Source organism: Pogona vitticeps, chromosome 2 (assembly GCF_051106095.1).
Source record: "Pogona vitticeps strain Pit_001003342236 chromosome 2, PviZW2.1, whole genome shotgun sequence".
Lineage (NCBI taxonomy): Eukaryota > Metazoa > Chordata > Lepidosauria > Squamata > Agamidae > Pogona > Pogona vitticeps.
Genome location: NC_135784.1, coordinates 188,765,510 through 188,778,604, shown reverse-complemented (window position 1 = coordinate 188,778,604; position 13,095 = coordinate 188,765,510). Strand labels below are relative to the sequence as shown.

Sequence of the window (13,095 nt, the reverse complement as noted above, 5' to 3'; positions counted from 1 at the left end):
CTTAAAAGTTTTTCATGAACATAATTTGTACCCTGACACAATTTGTACTACTGCTTCTGTAGCTTCCCATTATGCATGCATAGCTGTGCAACAGGATTTCAGTCTTTAGTTTAGCTTCTGTTCAGCTTCTGCATGTTACTAGAATTGCCTTGTTCAATGTTCAGTCTTTATTCTGTTGCTGTTACTATCATATTCTGGTGTGCTGCATTTTATATAACAATTTAATCTGTTGTGAGCTGCTTTGAAATTGGTGATCCTGACAAGTGTCCTGTACTTATTGAAATAAATAAAAATAATCAAAAGTGATTGCTGCAAAAGATTAGCTAGCTGAAAACAGTTGTCTATCTACTTTGTCTCACCAAATGCATTGCTAATTGTTGGCACTACAACCTCTTCCTCTCCGTACTCTGTGCATGCCAGGCAAATGGTGGACTATCTTATGGTTGTACCTGAAGCCATGGATGATTATTTTGGTTCCCAAACTAGCATTGAAGCTAGAGTTCTGGATGTCCCCGCTGATTGAAAGCAACTCTCCACAGCTGGGATTCAAAGAAGAGAACAGAAGAAACTGGACTCTGAGATTGGTACCCCTCAGAAAGCTTGCAGATTGGAAATCAGTGCATCCTTGATTTCTCATTTCTCCAGATCCTGAAATGAGATTTAAACAAAGCAAATGTCTTGATAAGTCTTGTTAAGTCATTTCTAATTTACAGCAACCCTATGAATTAAAGACCTCCAAAAATGCCTATCATTAACAGCACTGCTCTTGCATAGATTGACTCAATAAAGGCCATGGCTTCCTTTATTGAGTCACTCTATCTTACATTAGGACCTTCTCTTTATCTACTGCTTTCAGGTTTGCCAACATTATTTTCTTCTCTAATGAGTCTTCTCATGACGGCTGGAATCATATTACTGTAGTGTTCATGTGAGTCTTGCATAACTCACATTGCAAATTTTGGTTTTGCAGTTGGTGCATGATCAGCCAGATGTACTTGGCACCTTGTCAGTTAGGCATGGCAAGTTATGCAAACATTACATGAACAGCAACAAGAATCTGGCAGATACGTCCAAAGTACAATAGCTCCTGTCTAATAATTTTAGGGTGCAATTAGACAGCTGAGTGATCCTGGCCTGGATCATCTAGATTGTGCTAAACAGTGTTGGTCTGTCATTTGGGGCCATTGACCACATTGTACTTCAAATGACCCTGATTAGCACGATCCAGACCAATCCTCTTTCCTTTTAAAGGGGAAAGAAGTTTCCCATTTCTTGATATCACTAAACAAAGCACAAAGGAGGAGACAGGAGGATGACTTATTTCCATTTAAATGGGAAGCTTTCTTTCTGATCACCTGACGAGGGGAAGGGAGATTAAACTTTCATTTTCTTTTTAATTGTTGCTAACTGGTACAGTGCATCAACAATGCATTGACAGGGCTTAAAAAACAACCTTTAAAAGCATGAAACGTTAGCAACAATTAAAAAGAAATGCAAAACTTACTTTCCCTTTCCCTTCACAGGCAAACAGAAGGGAAGTTTTCCATTTCTTCCGATTGTTAAGTGGCTTCACCAAAGGGACAGCCAGCCAGTAACTTTGGTTTGATCCTGGTGATCACAAACACTGGGACCAAATCAAAACAAAGTGATCACACCTGCACCAAAACAAACAAGCAAACAATCCAGCACCTCCTGACAGGGACCACCAAAAGACATGGGTATGCATTGATCAGTGGTGAACTGGTTTGCAATGGCATGTGTGTCATGTGGTCAACCTGAGCTGAAGAGCGAGACAAATGCTTAGATTCCAATGAGAGTTCAAGCTTGGTGTAATCTAGAATCTATTTATGTACCTTTCTGGCAATTCATACACAACATTGTCCTTCAACACCACAATTCAAATAAATTATTTTTTTCTTGTCAGCTTTCTTAATTGTTCGGTTTGCACATCTACACATCATAATCTGAAATTGCATAATATGGATGTTTGTTTGTTTGTTTTGCATTGGTCTCCAGCAATACAAAAAGCAGCCAATGTTATGTTCAGAGGAGGCACTGATGAATCATCTGGGAAACATTCTGGGAGAAGTCATGTAAGCTGGTCCTGAAAATGAGTTTACATTGATGGAAAAAGGCAAAGTTAGTAGCAGGGTTCCATATAGAATGGATGATGGTGATACTGTCCATAAGAAGGAAGCTTGTTGATACTAGCCATAGGGATTGTTGTAAGAGCAGCTGTGAAGAGGGTAGTGATGAGAATACAAAGAGGATGGCAATGCCAGTGTCTATTGTTACTGACGTTGAAGTGAGCCTCAGGAGTGACAGTGGGGGCAGCAATCAAAGATAAGTGAGCAAGATCAGATTTGACATTTAACCACAGATCAATGAGGAGACCTAGGATGATGGCTTACAGGTGAGTAAGGAGTTGCACGGTGGTGAGGAGATGGTGAGAAGGTTGGTCCCAATGGAGTGAAGAATCTTGAGGTGGTGGAAAAGACATACAATGGAAATTATGGCTGGAGGATAGAGACAGAACAGGTGGCATGAGACCATAGGCTGCACAGACTTCAAGACCAGTTTGGGAGAAGGAAACTGGGATGCAACAGAATCCCAAATGCAACAAAAGATGTAATAAGTTTTCTCTCTGAGTAAGAAAGCAGTGTTCTGGACCTTTGAAATGGCCATTGACCATGGGAGATTCTAGCTGCCGAAAATCCACGTCCAGAGTTGGTGGGAGCAGTGGATTTGGCAGCAAAATAATGATCAGAGTCAATTCAGGATTGAAATAGGAACCAAAGTCAGTACAGATGGGACTGACCTTGATGTGGAGGGTCTGCCCTGGCCTGGAGGCAAGATACAGAAGAGGACTGAAGAGGGTGACTGGGGGCCTGTTTGTCCTTCTTGTGACTCTTCTTATGGGAGAGTGAACAAGAGTGAGCCCTCTTAAAGGTGAAATGGTATGTAGACATTTCTGAAGTTGAAAATGGCCTAGAGGTTGAGTAAGGCATTGGAGAGCAGGCTGAAAGCTGTCCAGCTGAACAGGTGGCTGACATGGGATATATGGCAGCTGAGGCACTCAACACTGCGTTTCCTGATCTGATGTCAGGAGAACTTTCTCCCAGAAGTATCCCTGGAGACAGAACTGTCAGCTTCAAAGTGCAGGCTATGACAAATTATGCATAAATGTATAAATATATGCCATATACTCTCACTGTTATGTCTGAGGAAGTGGACTGCATCCACAAAAGCTCATATTAAAATATAAAAGTTAGCCTTTAAGGTGCAACAACATTTTTGTCTTTCTTTCTTTCTTTCTTTGCTACTGTTTTGTTTTTTTGTCTGAGATTATTACTAGAGATGTGGGTATTCTTATATGAATTGTGGAAGGACGTTGGGGTCCTTCAACTAATCTGCAAGACAGAAGCTCTCCCACCAAGACTATATAGACTCCCCAAAATCCACAAAGGGTCAATCCCAGTCAGGCCCATTGTAAGTGCCATTGGCTCCGCCAATATATGAATTAGCAAAACATACCTAGCCACCCTCCTACAGACACCACATTGGACAAACCTCATCCTACATCAAAGATTCAGGACATTTTATAAACAAGATCAGCACCCTGAAACTCAACTGCAGGGACAGACTGATCAGCTTTGATGTAGTATCCCTATTTACCAAGGTACCAATAAAGGACACTCTGACACTCATCCAGCAGATCTTTTCAGAAGACATCATGGCCCTTTTTCAACACTGCCTAACGACTAGCTACTTTCAATGGGATACAGTAATGATTTCTATGAAGAGACAGATGGAGTGGCCATGGGGAGCCCCCTCAGCCCAGTAACAGAGAATGTCTACATGGAACATTTTGAAAAACAGGCCCTGGCTTCGGCACCCTTCGCACCCAAAGTCTGGTTCTGATATACGAATGACACCTTTGCAATTTGGAGACATGGTGAAGAAAAACTGGAAGAATTTCAAAACCATCTCAACAGCATCCACCCAAATATACAATTCACAATGGAAAAAGAAATAGAGGGCCAACTCCCCTTCTTAGATGCCATGGTCATATGGAAACCTGACCTATTGGGACACAAGGTCTACAGAAAACCCATCCACACAGACTGGTACAAAAACCCCAACCACCACCCACGACAAAAAAAAGAGAGGCATAATCAAAACACTGGTAGAGTGTGCAAATCGGAGCTGTGAAGCTCAATTTCTCAGCATCAAACACAACCATCGGAATTGGGCCCTACAGGCAAATGGCTATTCCAAGAATGAAATCACAAGAGCCATAAAACTGAGAAAACAACACCGAACTGCAGAAGAAAAACAGCCACCCACAAATAAAGTATTTCATGGACTGCATGGGGAAACTTTTGAAAAAACACGACCTACAAACAGTATTCAGGACCACCACAAAAATACAATAAATGTTTCGGTCAGCAAAGGACAAAAGGGACCCCTCACCACTGCAAGAGTATACTGCATACCATTACAGTTGTGGCCATGTATATATTGGGAACCACAAAACACAGCATCCACACCAGAATCAAAGAACATGAAAGACACTGCAGACTAAAACAACCAGAAAAATTGGCAGTAGCTGAACATGCCCTGAAACAATCTGGACATGAATTTCAAAATACAGAAATACTGGACAACACCAGCAATCATTATGTTAGACTACACAGGGAAGCCATTGAAATCTATAAAAATCGGCATAGCTTCAACAAAAACAAAGAAAGTCTAAAACTCAACAAAGCCTGGCTCCCAACACTGAAAAATACAGCCTGCAAAAAGGTCAGTGAACTCTACCCAGCCACAAGGACTGGTGATCACTGCACCCAAAAGAATAGCTAACAACACCCATCAATCAGTGACTGATCATCTCCCCCCCCTTATCAAAACAATACACCAAGAACAAAAAACACCCTGATCACCACAATCACCCAATCTCCTGAAAAGGACAAAAAGCTGATCCCACAGCTACAAATACTCAACTGTCCCACACACTACACCAGAACACAGACAGAGTTCTAACCCCTGTCCTCTGAAGATACTGGCCGCAGAGACTGGCAAAAGGTTAGGAAGAAAAACCTCCAGGACACGGCCAAACAGCCTGAAAAACCTACAACAACCATCCCAATTATTTAATTTGACAGGGAGTCAGGTGGGGCTGCTGTCAATAATGCTCTTGCTTTATCTCTAGAACATGGTCCAGTGAAAGGAGAGAGGACCTGGGAAGGAAGATACCTCCAGGTCCTGCCTGAGTCATGGAAGAGGGAAGTAAGAGGGACACAAAGGTGAGGGAGAAGAACCAGGGAGGGGGCCTTGGGGGAGGTGTTTATTTGGGTTTGAGGGAGAGGGGCTATTCATTGAGGGAACTTTCTTGGGGAGAATAAGCATGAAGGGAGGGTACTTTCCATAGTCAAAAAAGTAAATTAAACTCAAATGTACTGACTTTTTTTCTTTCTTGGTTTTTATCTAGCAGAAGCAGATTTACAAGTCCCCCATAATTATGTATTATTACATTAATATTAATATATTAGGTTATTATTTTATTCTGAAAAAAATCTATTTTAATGTATTTTCTTTACCCCATTAAAAATGCCTTTTTATGTAATGATGGCGGTGGGGTTACATGTTACTTGGCTATTATAAAAGGGGGTTGTGACTCAAAAAAAAAGGTTGGGAAAGACTTTTCTAGAAGGCTCTAAGTTACTGCACATGACAGAATTCAGATGTGTGATGCACAAACACTACAACAAAGACCAGAATTCATAAAGAATTATAATGATAAAAACCTAAAATGGCTGAAGAGTTAAAAACACTACATATGGCCTTATTTATAGCCATTCCTCCTTGATAAGTGGATATCAGTATTGGTGCCCTAAATCAGCCAATCTCAGCCTTTTTTCTTGCCACGGCACAAACTCAAAATGAAAGTAGACCAAATCAGTATTCTATAAGTCGCATGACAAAATTTATGATAGGGTGTGTGAAGAATTGCTTCCAATCTGTGGCCCCCTTTAAATGTGCCAGGGGCCGCCAGAGGGCCACATGGCTCCCATTGAGAATGGCTGCCCTAGATGTGTCATTCTTTAGAAACAGTTTTGACCTTTCCCCTTTTCTATTTAATCAGACTCTAAAGACTTACATAGTTATCGCCTTAAATACATAAGAAGAACTCTACTAGGTCAGATCAAAGGTCTTTCAAATTGGCTGCCTAATTTCTCACAGTAACCAGCGAGACTAGAACTTTATTTTAATTGCTAAACAATTGCCATCCTGCATGCAACATGCAAAGCAAAGGGAACCACCCACTCCTGTACTAGACAATTTCGGAGGGATTAGCCAAAAAGCAGAACAGAAAGCTGTGTATATTGCGTGCTGAACAAAGTTAGGATGACACGAGTGGGCTATGGAATGAAATGAAGAGTCAAACATTAGGTGGAAGAAGCCGCACCAACTGTGGGACCGCGCAGGCAGATGTGGGTCACGATTATACCTGGGATGAATTTCCCCAGATTCCCAATTAGTATTTTTACCTTGGGTTTTTAGCTTCAGTTTGATTTTAATATATACAGGTAGGATCTAAAATTAATTAATTAATGCATATATACTAAGGCTTAGTATTAAAATTTCCTCCATGCACATTTTTGGGTGGCAAGTATTGTTTTGGGGTCTTTAAATTCCTGATTATTTCTCATAATTATTAGTGCTTTTTTGTGAGGGATTTTTTCAAAGCCATCATTGCACATTACAGCCATATTTCATAGAGTCAAAGAACAATCGTGTTGAAAGGGGGCTATAAGGCGATTGAATCCAATCCCCTACTCAATGAGAAATCTAAATCAAAGATCTGACAGATGGTTGTCTGATTTCCAGATACTGGTCATGCTCTGTATGACTACTTTTAAATTTTTGGAAGAGTGCTATCATATCTCCCCTCATGTCTTATTCTCTCTCTCAAGGATAAACATGTCCAGCTCTTTCTGCGTTTCCTCATAGCACTTGGTTTCCAATTCCCTGGTCATCCTTGTTGTCCTCCTTGAATTACTGTATATTTATTACTTTTAATGTGCTTACAGTACTTCCCTTACTTTCATTTTGTTATACAGCTACCCACTCTCAAACAAGGTGAAAGTTTAGTGAGATAGATGGAGTTTAACTTTTGCAGAAGCAACACTGATTAAGTTTACACTGCAACTCTGATTTTGCTGATCAACTCTTCAACAACATGAACCAGAGCGTTTTTCTTTATGCTTAGTAATTTTTATCTTTTTATAATGCTTTTTACCAGCTGAACTGGGAGAAGTATTAAGATAACTGGCTTGTAATTGCATGCATCTCGCCATCCCTTTTAAAAGTCTGATGTTCAGTTGATTTATTCCACCTTTCCAACTCTAGCATTCAAACAGCTGTCAACACATTCCTTACCTGCAGCTGCAAAGATGAACACCAACTGCACTGTGAACACTAAAACAGGCCAGCTCCTGGGATCCATAGCCATCTTTGACACCTGGATTCTTCGGTGCTATAATGGATAGCAAAGCTCAGAGTAGAGCAAAGGAATTTTGAATTGAAGTCCAGCTTCTCGGTTGATGTTTTTTCTTGGTTAATAATCCACAGCCACCGAGGCGTCAGGAAGGGGGAATTCGGACAGTTACCTCTTCTCTCGCTTGCAGTCTTCGCTTGTGAGCAAATAATGGACTCGATCCTGGGAACGAGTTGGTGGGAGAAATTTCAAGGTCTGTTTTCTGGTGAAAGGGATATTATAATAGCGCAGTTCAATAAACACATTGTTTGCACTGCTGGACAAACACTGATGAATCAAAGCCTTGCGACCATCTGGCAAAGAGGCTATACACAGTTGACTATCTCTTTTTCAAAGACAGATGGAACAATGCTGCCGATTGGCAGCGACCTGAGATCAAGCACATGGGCCAACAAACAAGAGAATATCTTTGTCATCCCATAGAGGAATTAATCAAGCTGATGCTCTAAAGTTGTCTCATAGTTCCCAAAAAATAGTTATTTTTTTGGGGGGGGGGGCATTAGGCTTGATTGAGACTGATTCCAGATGGGATCCTTCTTTTCTGTTTTTTTTCTTGCTCTTGTTGTTGCACATGAATTTCCAGCCCATCATCCACAGTGCAAAAGCAACTGTTGTTTTTTCGTTCGTGCTTTCTTATTTATTTTATTTATTAATTACATTTATACCCCGCCCATCTAGACCAAAGTCTACTCTGGGTGGCTAACAATAATAGATACAATGTAAATAATATAATAAAATAAAAAATAAAACAGTAGAGAAGTTTCGTTGTCCCCAAAATGAGATGGAGAGTGACAGAATTTATTTAAACCTTATTTATTTATTTATTTATTTATTTATTTATTTATTTATTTATTTATTTATTTATTTATTTATTTATTTATTTATTTATTTATTTATTTATTTATTTATTTGTTTGTTTGTTTGTTTGTTTGTTTGTTTGTTTGTTTGTTTGTTTGTTTAATTTATATGCCACCCACTCTACCCAGAGGTCTCTGGGCGGCTTACAATAATTAAAATTCAATGCAATAAAAATAAAATGATTAATTTAACTTTGTTTCTTTCAACACTCCTATACCCCTACCATTGGATCACTTGTTCATCCTAGGTATGAACACAGGTACATGTGCCCCTCTGTATACATCTTTTAAAAATCACCGGATATATTTCAATATCATCTCACTTTTGCAAAAGAGAGCCTAACACTTCAGAGTTCTTTATTACAACCAACAAAAAGCATGTGTGAGGTAACCAATGGCTGCGAAGTAAGGAGCAAAGGGATAAGCCAATGGGACACACTTTTATTTTAACAATTCTCAACATAAACTAAAAAATTCAGTGTTAATTTTTCACACCGTCAAGAAAGTCAGTTCTCGTTTGGTATGCTGCAGTTTTCTATCTGCGACTGCAAGAGCCATGTCCAGCATCCAATTCCACGAAACCTATACCTCCTCTGTAACAGTGCAATAAAGATGTGCATGAACCAGTTGATCCCAGTTCGTGAAGGTGGCAGCACAGATGTTGCTGATCCCCTCCTCCTCTTCTGACTCAATCAGCCAATCATCACCTCTGTGATCTTCAACTGATCTTCCAGTCTTGGCAATAGCTCAGGCTTCATTACCTCACCCTCTTGGCTGATCTCCCACTCAAACAAAAGGGCAGGGCAGAGATATCTATGCTTAGTTGTGAGATTAGCCAAGGAGGTGGGAAAAGCAAGCAAGCTGGGCCTGGTGAGTGGCTAGATTGGCTGAGGAGGTGGGGGAGCAGCAACACTTGTGCTACCGCCTTTATGAACTGGGACAAACTGGACAATCATCTCACCTCAGAGAAGCCCCTCTCAGTCATGCAAGCTACAGATAGAATACGAGGTGTTAAATAAACCTCCCAAGAAAATCTTATGCACTTTTTAAATAACACCACACGTCTGTTCTCCCCTTGCCAGCTCATCTAGTACCAACTGTCTTAAGTTGCTGTGGAAAAATGATACCATTCAGGTAAACTGCACATCACCAATGTACCTTCAGGATCTACCTTTCTTATATGAATGGAACTGCATGGCAGAAGTTATCACGAGCAGTCTAACAACAACAACACACTTCAGTGGTCCCTGTAATCATTGGGGCTTTGGGAACAACATCAAGAAATTTCGCAAAGTATTATAAGCAGCTGTAGATCTCAGAAATAACACCACCAGAGCTACCAAAAAAAAGACAGCAATCTTAGGGAATAGCATACAGACTGCACCGATTAACAGACACTTTGGTTTTCGGTTAAAACGTGTATCTGTTATACAATACCAGCCAATGTTTTAGAATTTTGATTGACTGTGCCTGGTGTTTTTGACTAACAATAATCTTAGAACTGCAGAGCTGGAAGAGACCCTATGGATCACTGAGTTCAGCCCTTATCAAGAAGGCACCGTGGTAAATCGAACTCTCCACCTCTGGCTCCATAGCCGGACACTTAAATCAGCACTTCCAACTTAAGAAAAACACAGACCTTTCCAAGAAAATCACATGTTCCGTTATTGTTTCCAATGTAAATACTTCCTCACTTTGAGCAAGGGTATAAAGTTTTTAAAAGTAAGTGCTTGTGTCATTTTTGCCTTGTTCTTTCTCAAATAACGCAGCAGAATTGGCAAGGTTAGACTTTGAGCAGAAATAGAAAGAATGGGGGACAGTCTATGCTAATTTAAGTGTTATGACTTCCTTCTGAATTCTTTGGAATAATAGTTTAGTACTGCATAGGTGCTGTGAATTCTTAGTTTGAGATTTTTAAATCTTCTTACCATTGCAGAAGTACAGATGCCAAGGTTTCCAAGAAAAAAAAAAGGCGTGACTGCTAAATTCCCTTACATGCTGTAAAGAAGGAAGAAGGAATACTAAAAGTGTGAGAAATAGGAGAAATAGACATGAACAAAACAAAACAAAACCCAACTCCCATAAGGCAAATTCATGATAAAACTTGATTCTGGGACTGAAAAGGCTAAGGGAAAGATATGTCCCCTCTACTAACACTCTTCTACAGACAGGAAAACCTTTCAAAGCTCTGTGCCTGCAAAATTAGACTTGCAAATAAAGCTGCATCAATTTCAAATCAAAAGCAAACCAATGTGCAAAATGGAGATCAAGGCAAATGCACATGACAATAAATCATGCTGTCCTTTTATGAGTACTCTGCAGCCAAGGATGCATGAACTGCACCGTGCAGTTTGACCACCGCTCTTTTCCAAAGCTTAGTGAAGATCGAATGCCATTTTTACTTTCAATGTTCTTGTTTGGTTTTCAAAAATGATTATTCTTTTGATTCTAAAACACAAATCTCTGACCACGCCGATTAGAGATGACTACTCGTGTTTACTTTTTTCTGTACTGGCCCAGGCATTTAAATCTCCACCACGGAGAGCAATATACTCTACAGAGACACAGAGAAGACTTTCTCCCCAGCCAGGGAATGCCCTTCCCTTTGAAGCTGTATTTTGCACCAACCTTGCCAGTGTTGATCTTTGCTGATGTTCTTAATCATCAATCCAAGTTTCAATCTCAAACCCATATGCTCGAGGCACAGAGTCCATAACAAAGAAAAAGTACTGTACAGGTTGCCTCCCTGTAACTGTAGTTTTTAGAGTGGTCATGCGTGCAACACCACAACATGCCCTCCCTTTCTCCCACTGCTGTGCCTTGTTCCAAGCATTCTTCAATGGGAAGGCCTGAGCATTTGTTCCATGGAACACAGGAAACTGTGTTGGGAGGCTAGGTTTCCTGCCAACCCTCTCAGTTTAGAAGTGAGAAAACAAACTATCTGTATGCAGGTTGTCAGATTACACCAGGCAGGGCCTAGTAGGATGGAAAAGAAACCTCTGTACAGTATCTGGAAATACAGCCCCAGCTGTAAATCAGTGATATACCTTATGTGAGACATACGGGATTCTGAAGTCCTCCAGCGCAGAAAAATACTGAGAAGCAACACAGTCCTTATGTGAGCAAAGCTAGAAATTAATGTTATGTGTTGCAATTGACACCAGACTGGGAAATCTACCTAGCATTTTGAATTTCTTATACTGTGTCACAATTCAAGTAGCTGTAACAATTGTAACATTCTTTGTTAGGAGTTTATGGAGGATAGAGGGGTTGTGCAAACTCCATACCAACAATGACTTCCTCTGCCAACAAAAAAATAAAAACTAAAAAATTCTGGCATATTCCCTGCCAGCTACCCATTCCCTGGCTGTGTGAAGAGGCCCCATGTGTGTAATAACTAACACACCAGCATAGGCTCCCCCACATCCTAGGAAATCCTGACTGCCTTGAGATCCCTTCTCATGCAAAGGAGACCTATGTGCACAAGCTATTGCAGATAAATCCTTCACACAGGTAAGCTTTGAGCAACTAAGGCACTCCAGATATTTCTGGATTGCAATTCTGATGATTGCTCACCACAGCCTATGCTGGTTGTTGTTGATGGGACTGAACAGGCCAAAAACATCTGAAGAACCTAAAAGTGTTATTCCAAAAACACAGCCAGTTTGATCTTTGCCACTGGGTGTGAATGTGTAGCCCCCGTTCCATGTGTGGGGTGGGTGGGGGACAAACATGCAAAACTGCATGTGGGTTATGTATATTTACCACAGGTATTCCCACCCCATTTCCAGTCTTGTCACTCTCCATATAGGTAAAGAAAATCTGAAGAAGATGAAGACAGCCTGAAAACAGGAGTTTGTGATACCCACAGAAGCTGTAGAGGCTCTCCATGAGAGTCAGGATGCTGATTTTTTTATGGCTGTGTATTTGCCAAGGATTGAATAGGCTTGTGTAACACGTAATAACAGGGCTGTACTCCAGCAGAAAGTGAAAGAAGAAAGTGCCAAAGCAGGACTGCAGTTGAACATTAAATAGACAAAAATCATGACTATTGAGGAACTAAACAACTTTAATGTTAACAATGAAGCAATTGAAATTCTTAAAGCTTTTGTATATCTTGGTTCAGTCATCAGTACAAATGAAGACTGCAGCCAAGAAATCAGAAGATTGAGACTCGGAAGGGCAGCAATATAGAAATTAGAAAACAGCATCAAGTGAAATGATGGGTTCCTGGAGACCAAGACCAACATCACCCACCCTATTATATTCCCACTCACTGTGTACAGGTGTGAAAGCTGGACAGTAAAGAAAGTTGACAGGGGAAAAGAATGATTCATTTGAAATGTGGTGCTGGAGGAGAGTTTTCCAGATATCGCAAATACCAGAAAGACAAACAAGTGGGTCTTAAAGCAAATCAAGCCTGAACTAACTTTGGAGGCAAAAAAAATTGTGCAACTGAATCTGTGTTACTCTGGGCCCATCATGAAAAGGCAAGGTTCTCTGGAAAAGACCATAATTCTGTGAAAGGTTTAAGGCAAGGGGAAAAGAGGAACACCAAACAAGAGATGGCTTGACTCCCCAAAGCAGTGCTTCCCAACCTTGGGTCCCCAGATGTTCTTGGACTACAACTCCCAGAAATCCTGGCCAGCCCAGCTAGTGGTGAAGGCTTCTGGG

At 40.6% G+C, this 13,095-nt stretch overlaps 1 protein-coding gene across 1 annotated transcript in view; it reads right to left on the bottom strand.

The window, feature by feature from the left end:
- The window catches only part of PLA1A (phospholipase A1 member A), a 45,461-nt gene extending 32,427 nt beyond the window's left edge, over positions 1 to 13,034 (bottom strand). Inside the window, exons 1-2 of the mRNA XM_020789576.3 lie at positions 7,447 to 13,034; positions 450 to 648 (exon numbers count right to left, since the gene is read on the bottom strand). Coding sequence (XP_020645235.3) covers positions 450 to 648; positions 7,447 to 7,519 — 272 coding nt within the window. The 5' untranslated portion in view covers positions 7,520 to 13,034. The remainder of the gene's footprint in view (positions 1 to 449; positions 649 to 7,446) is intronic.
- Positions 13,035 to 13,095: the final 61 nt, after the last annotated feature.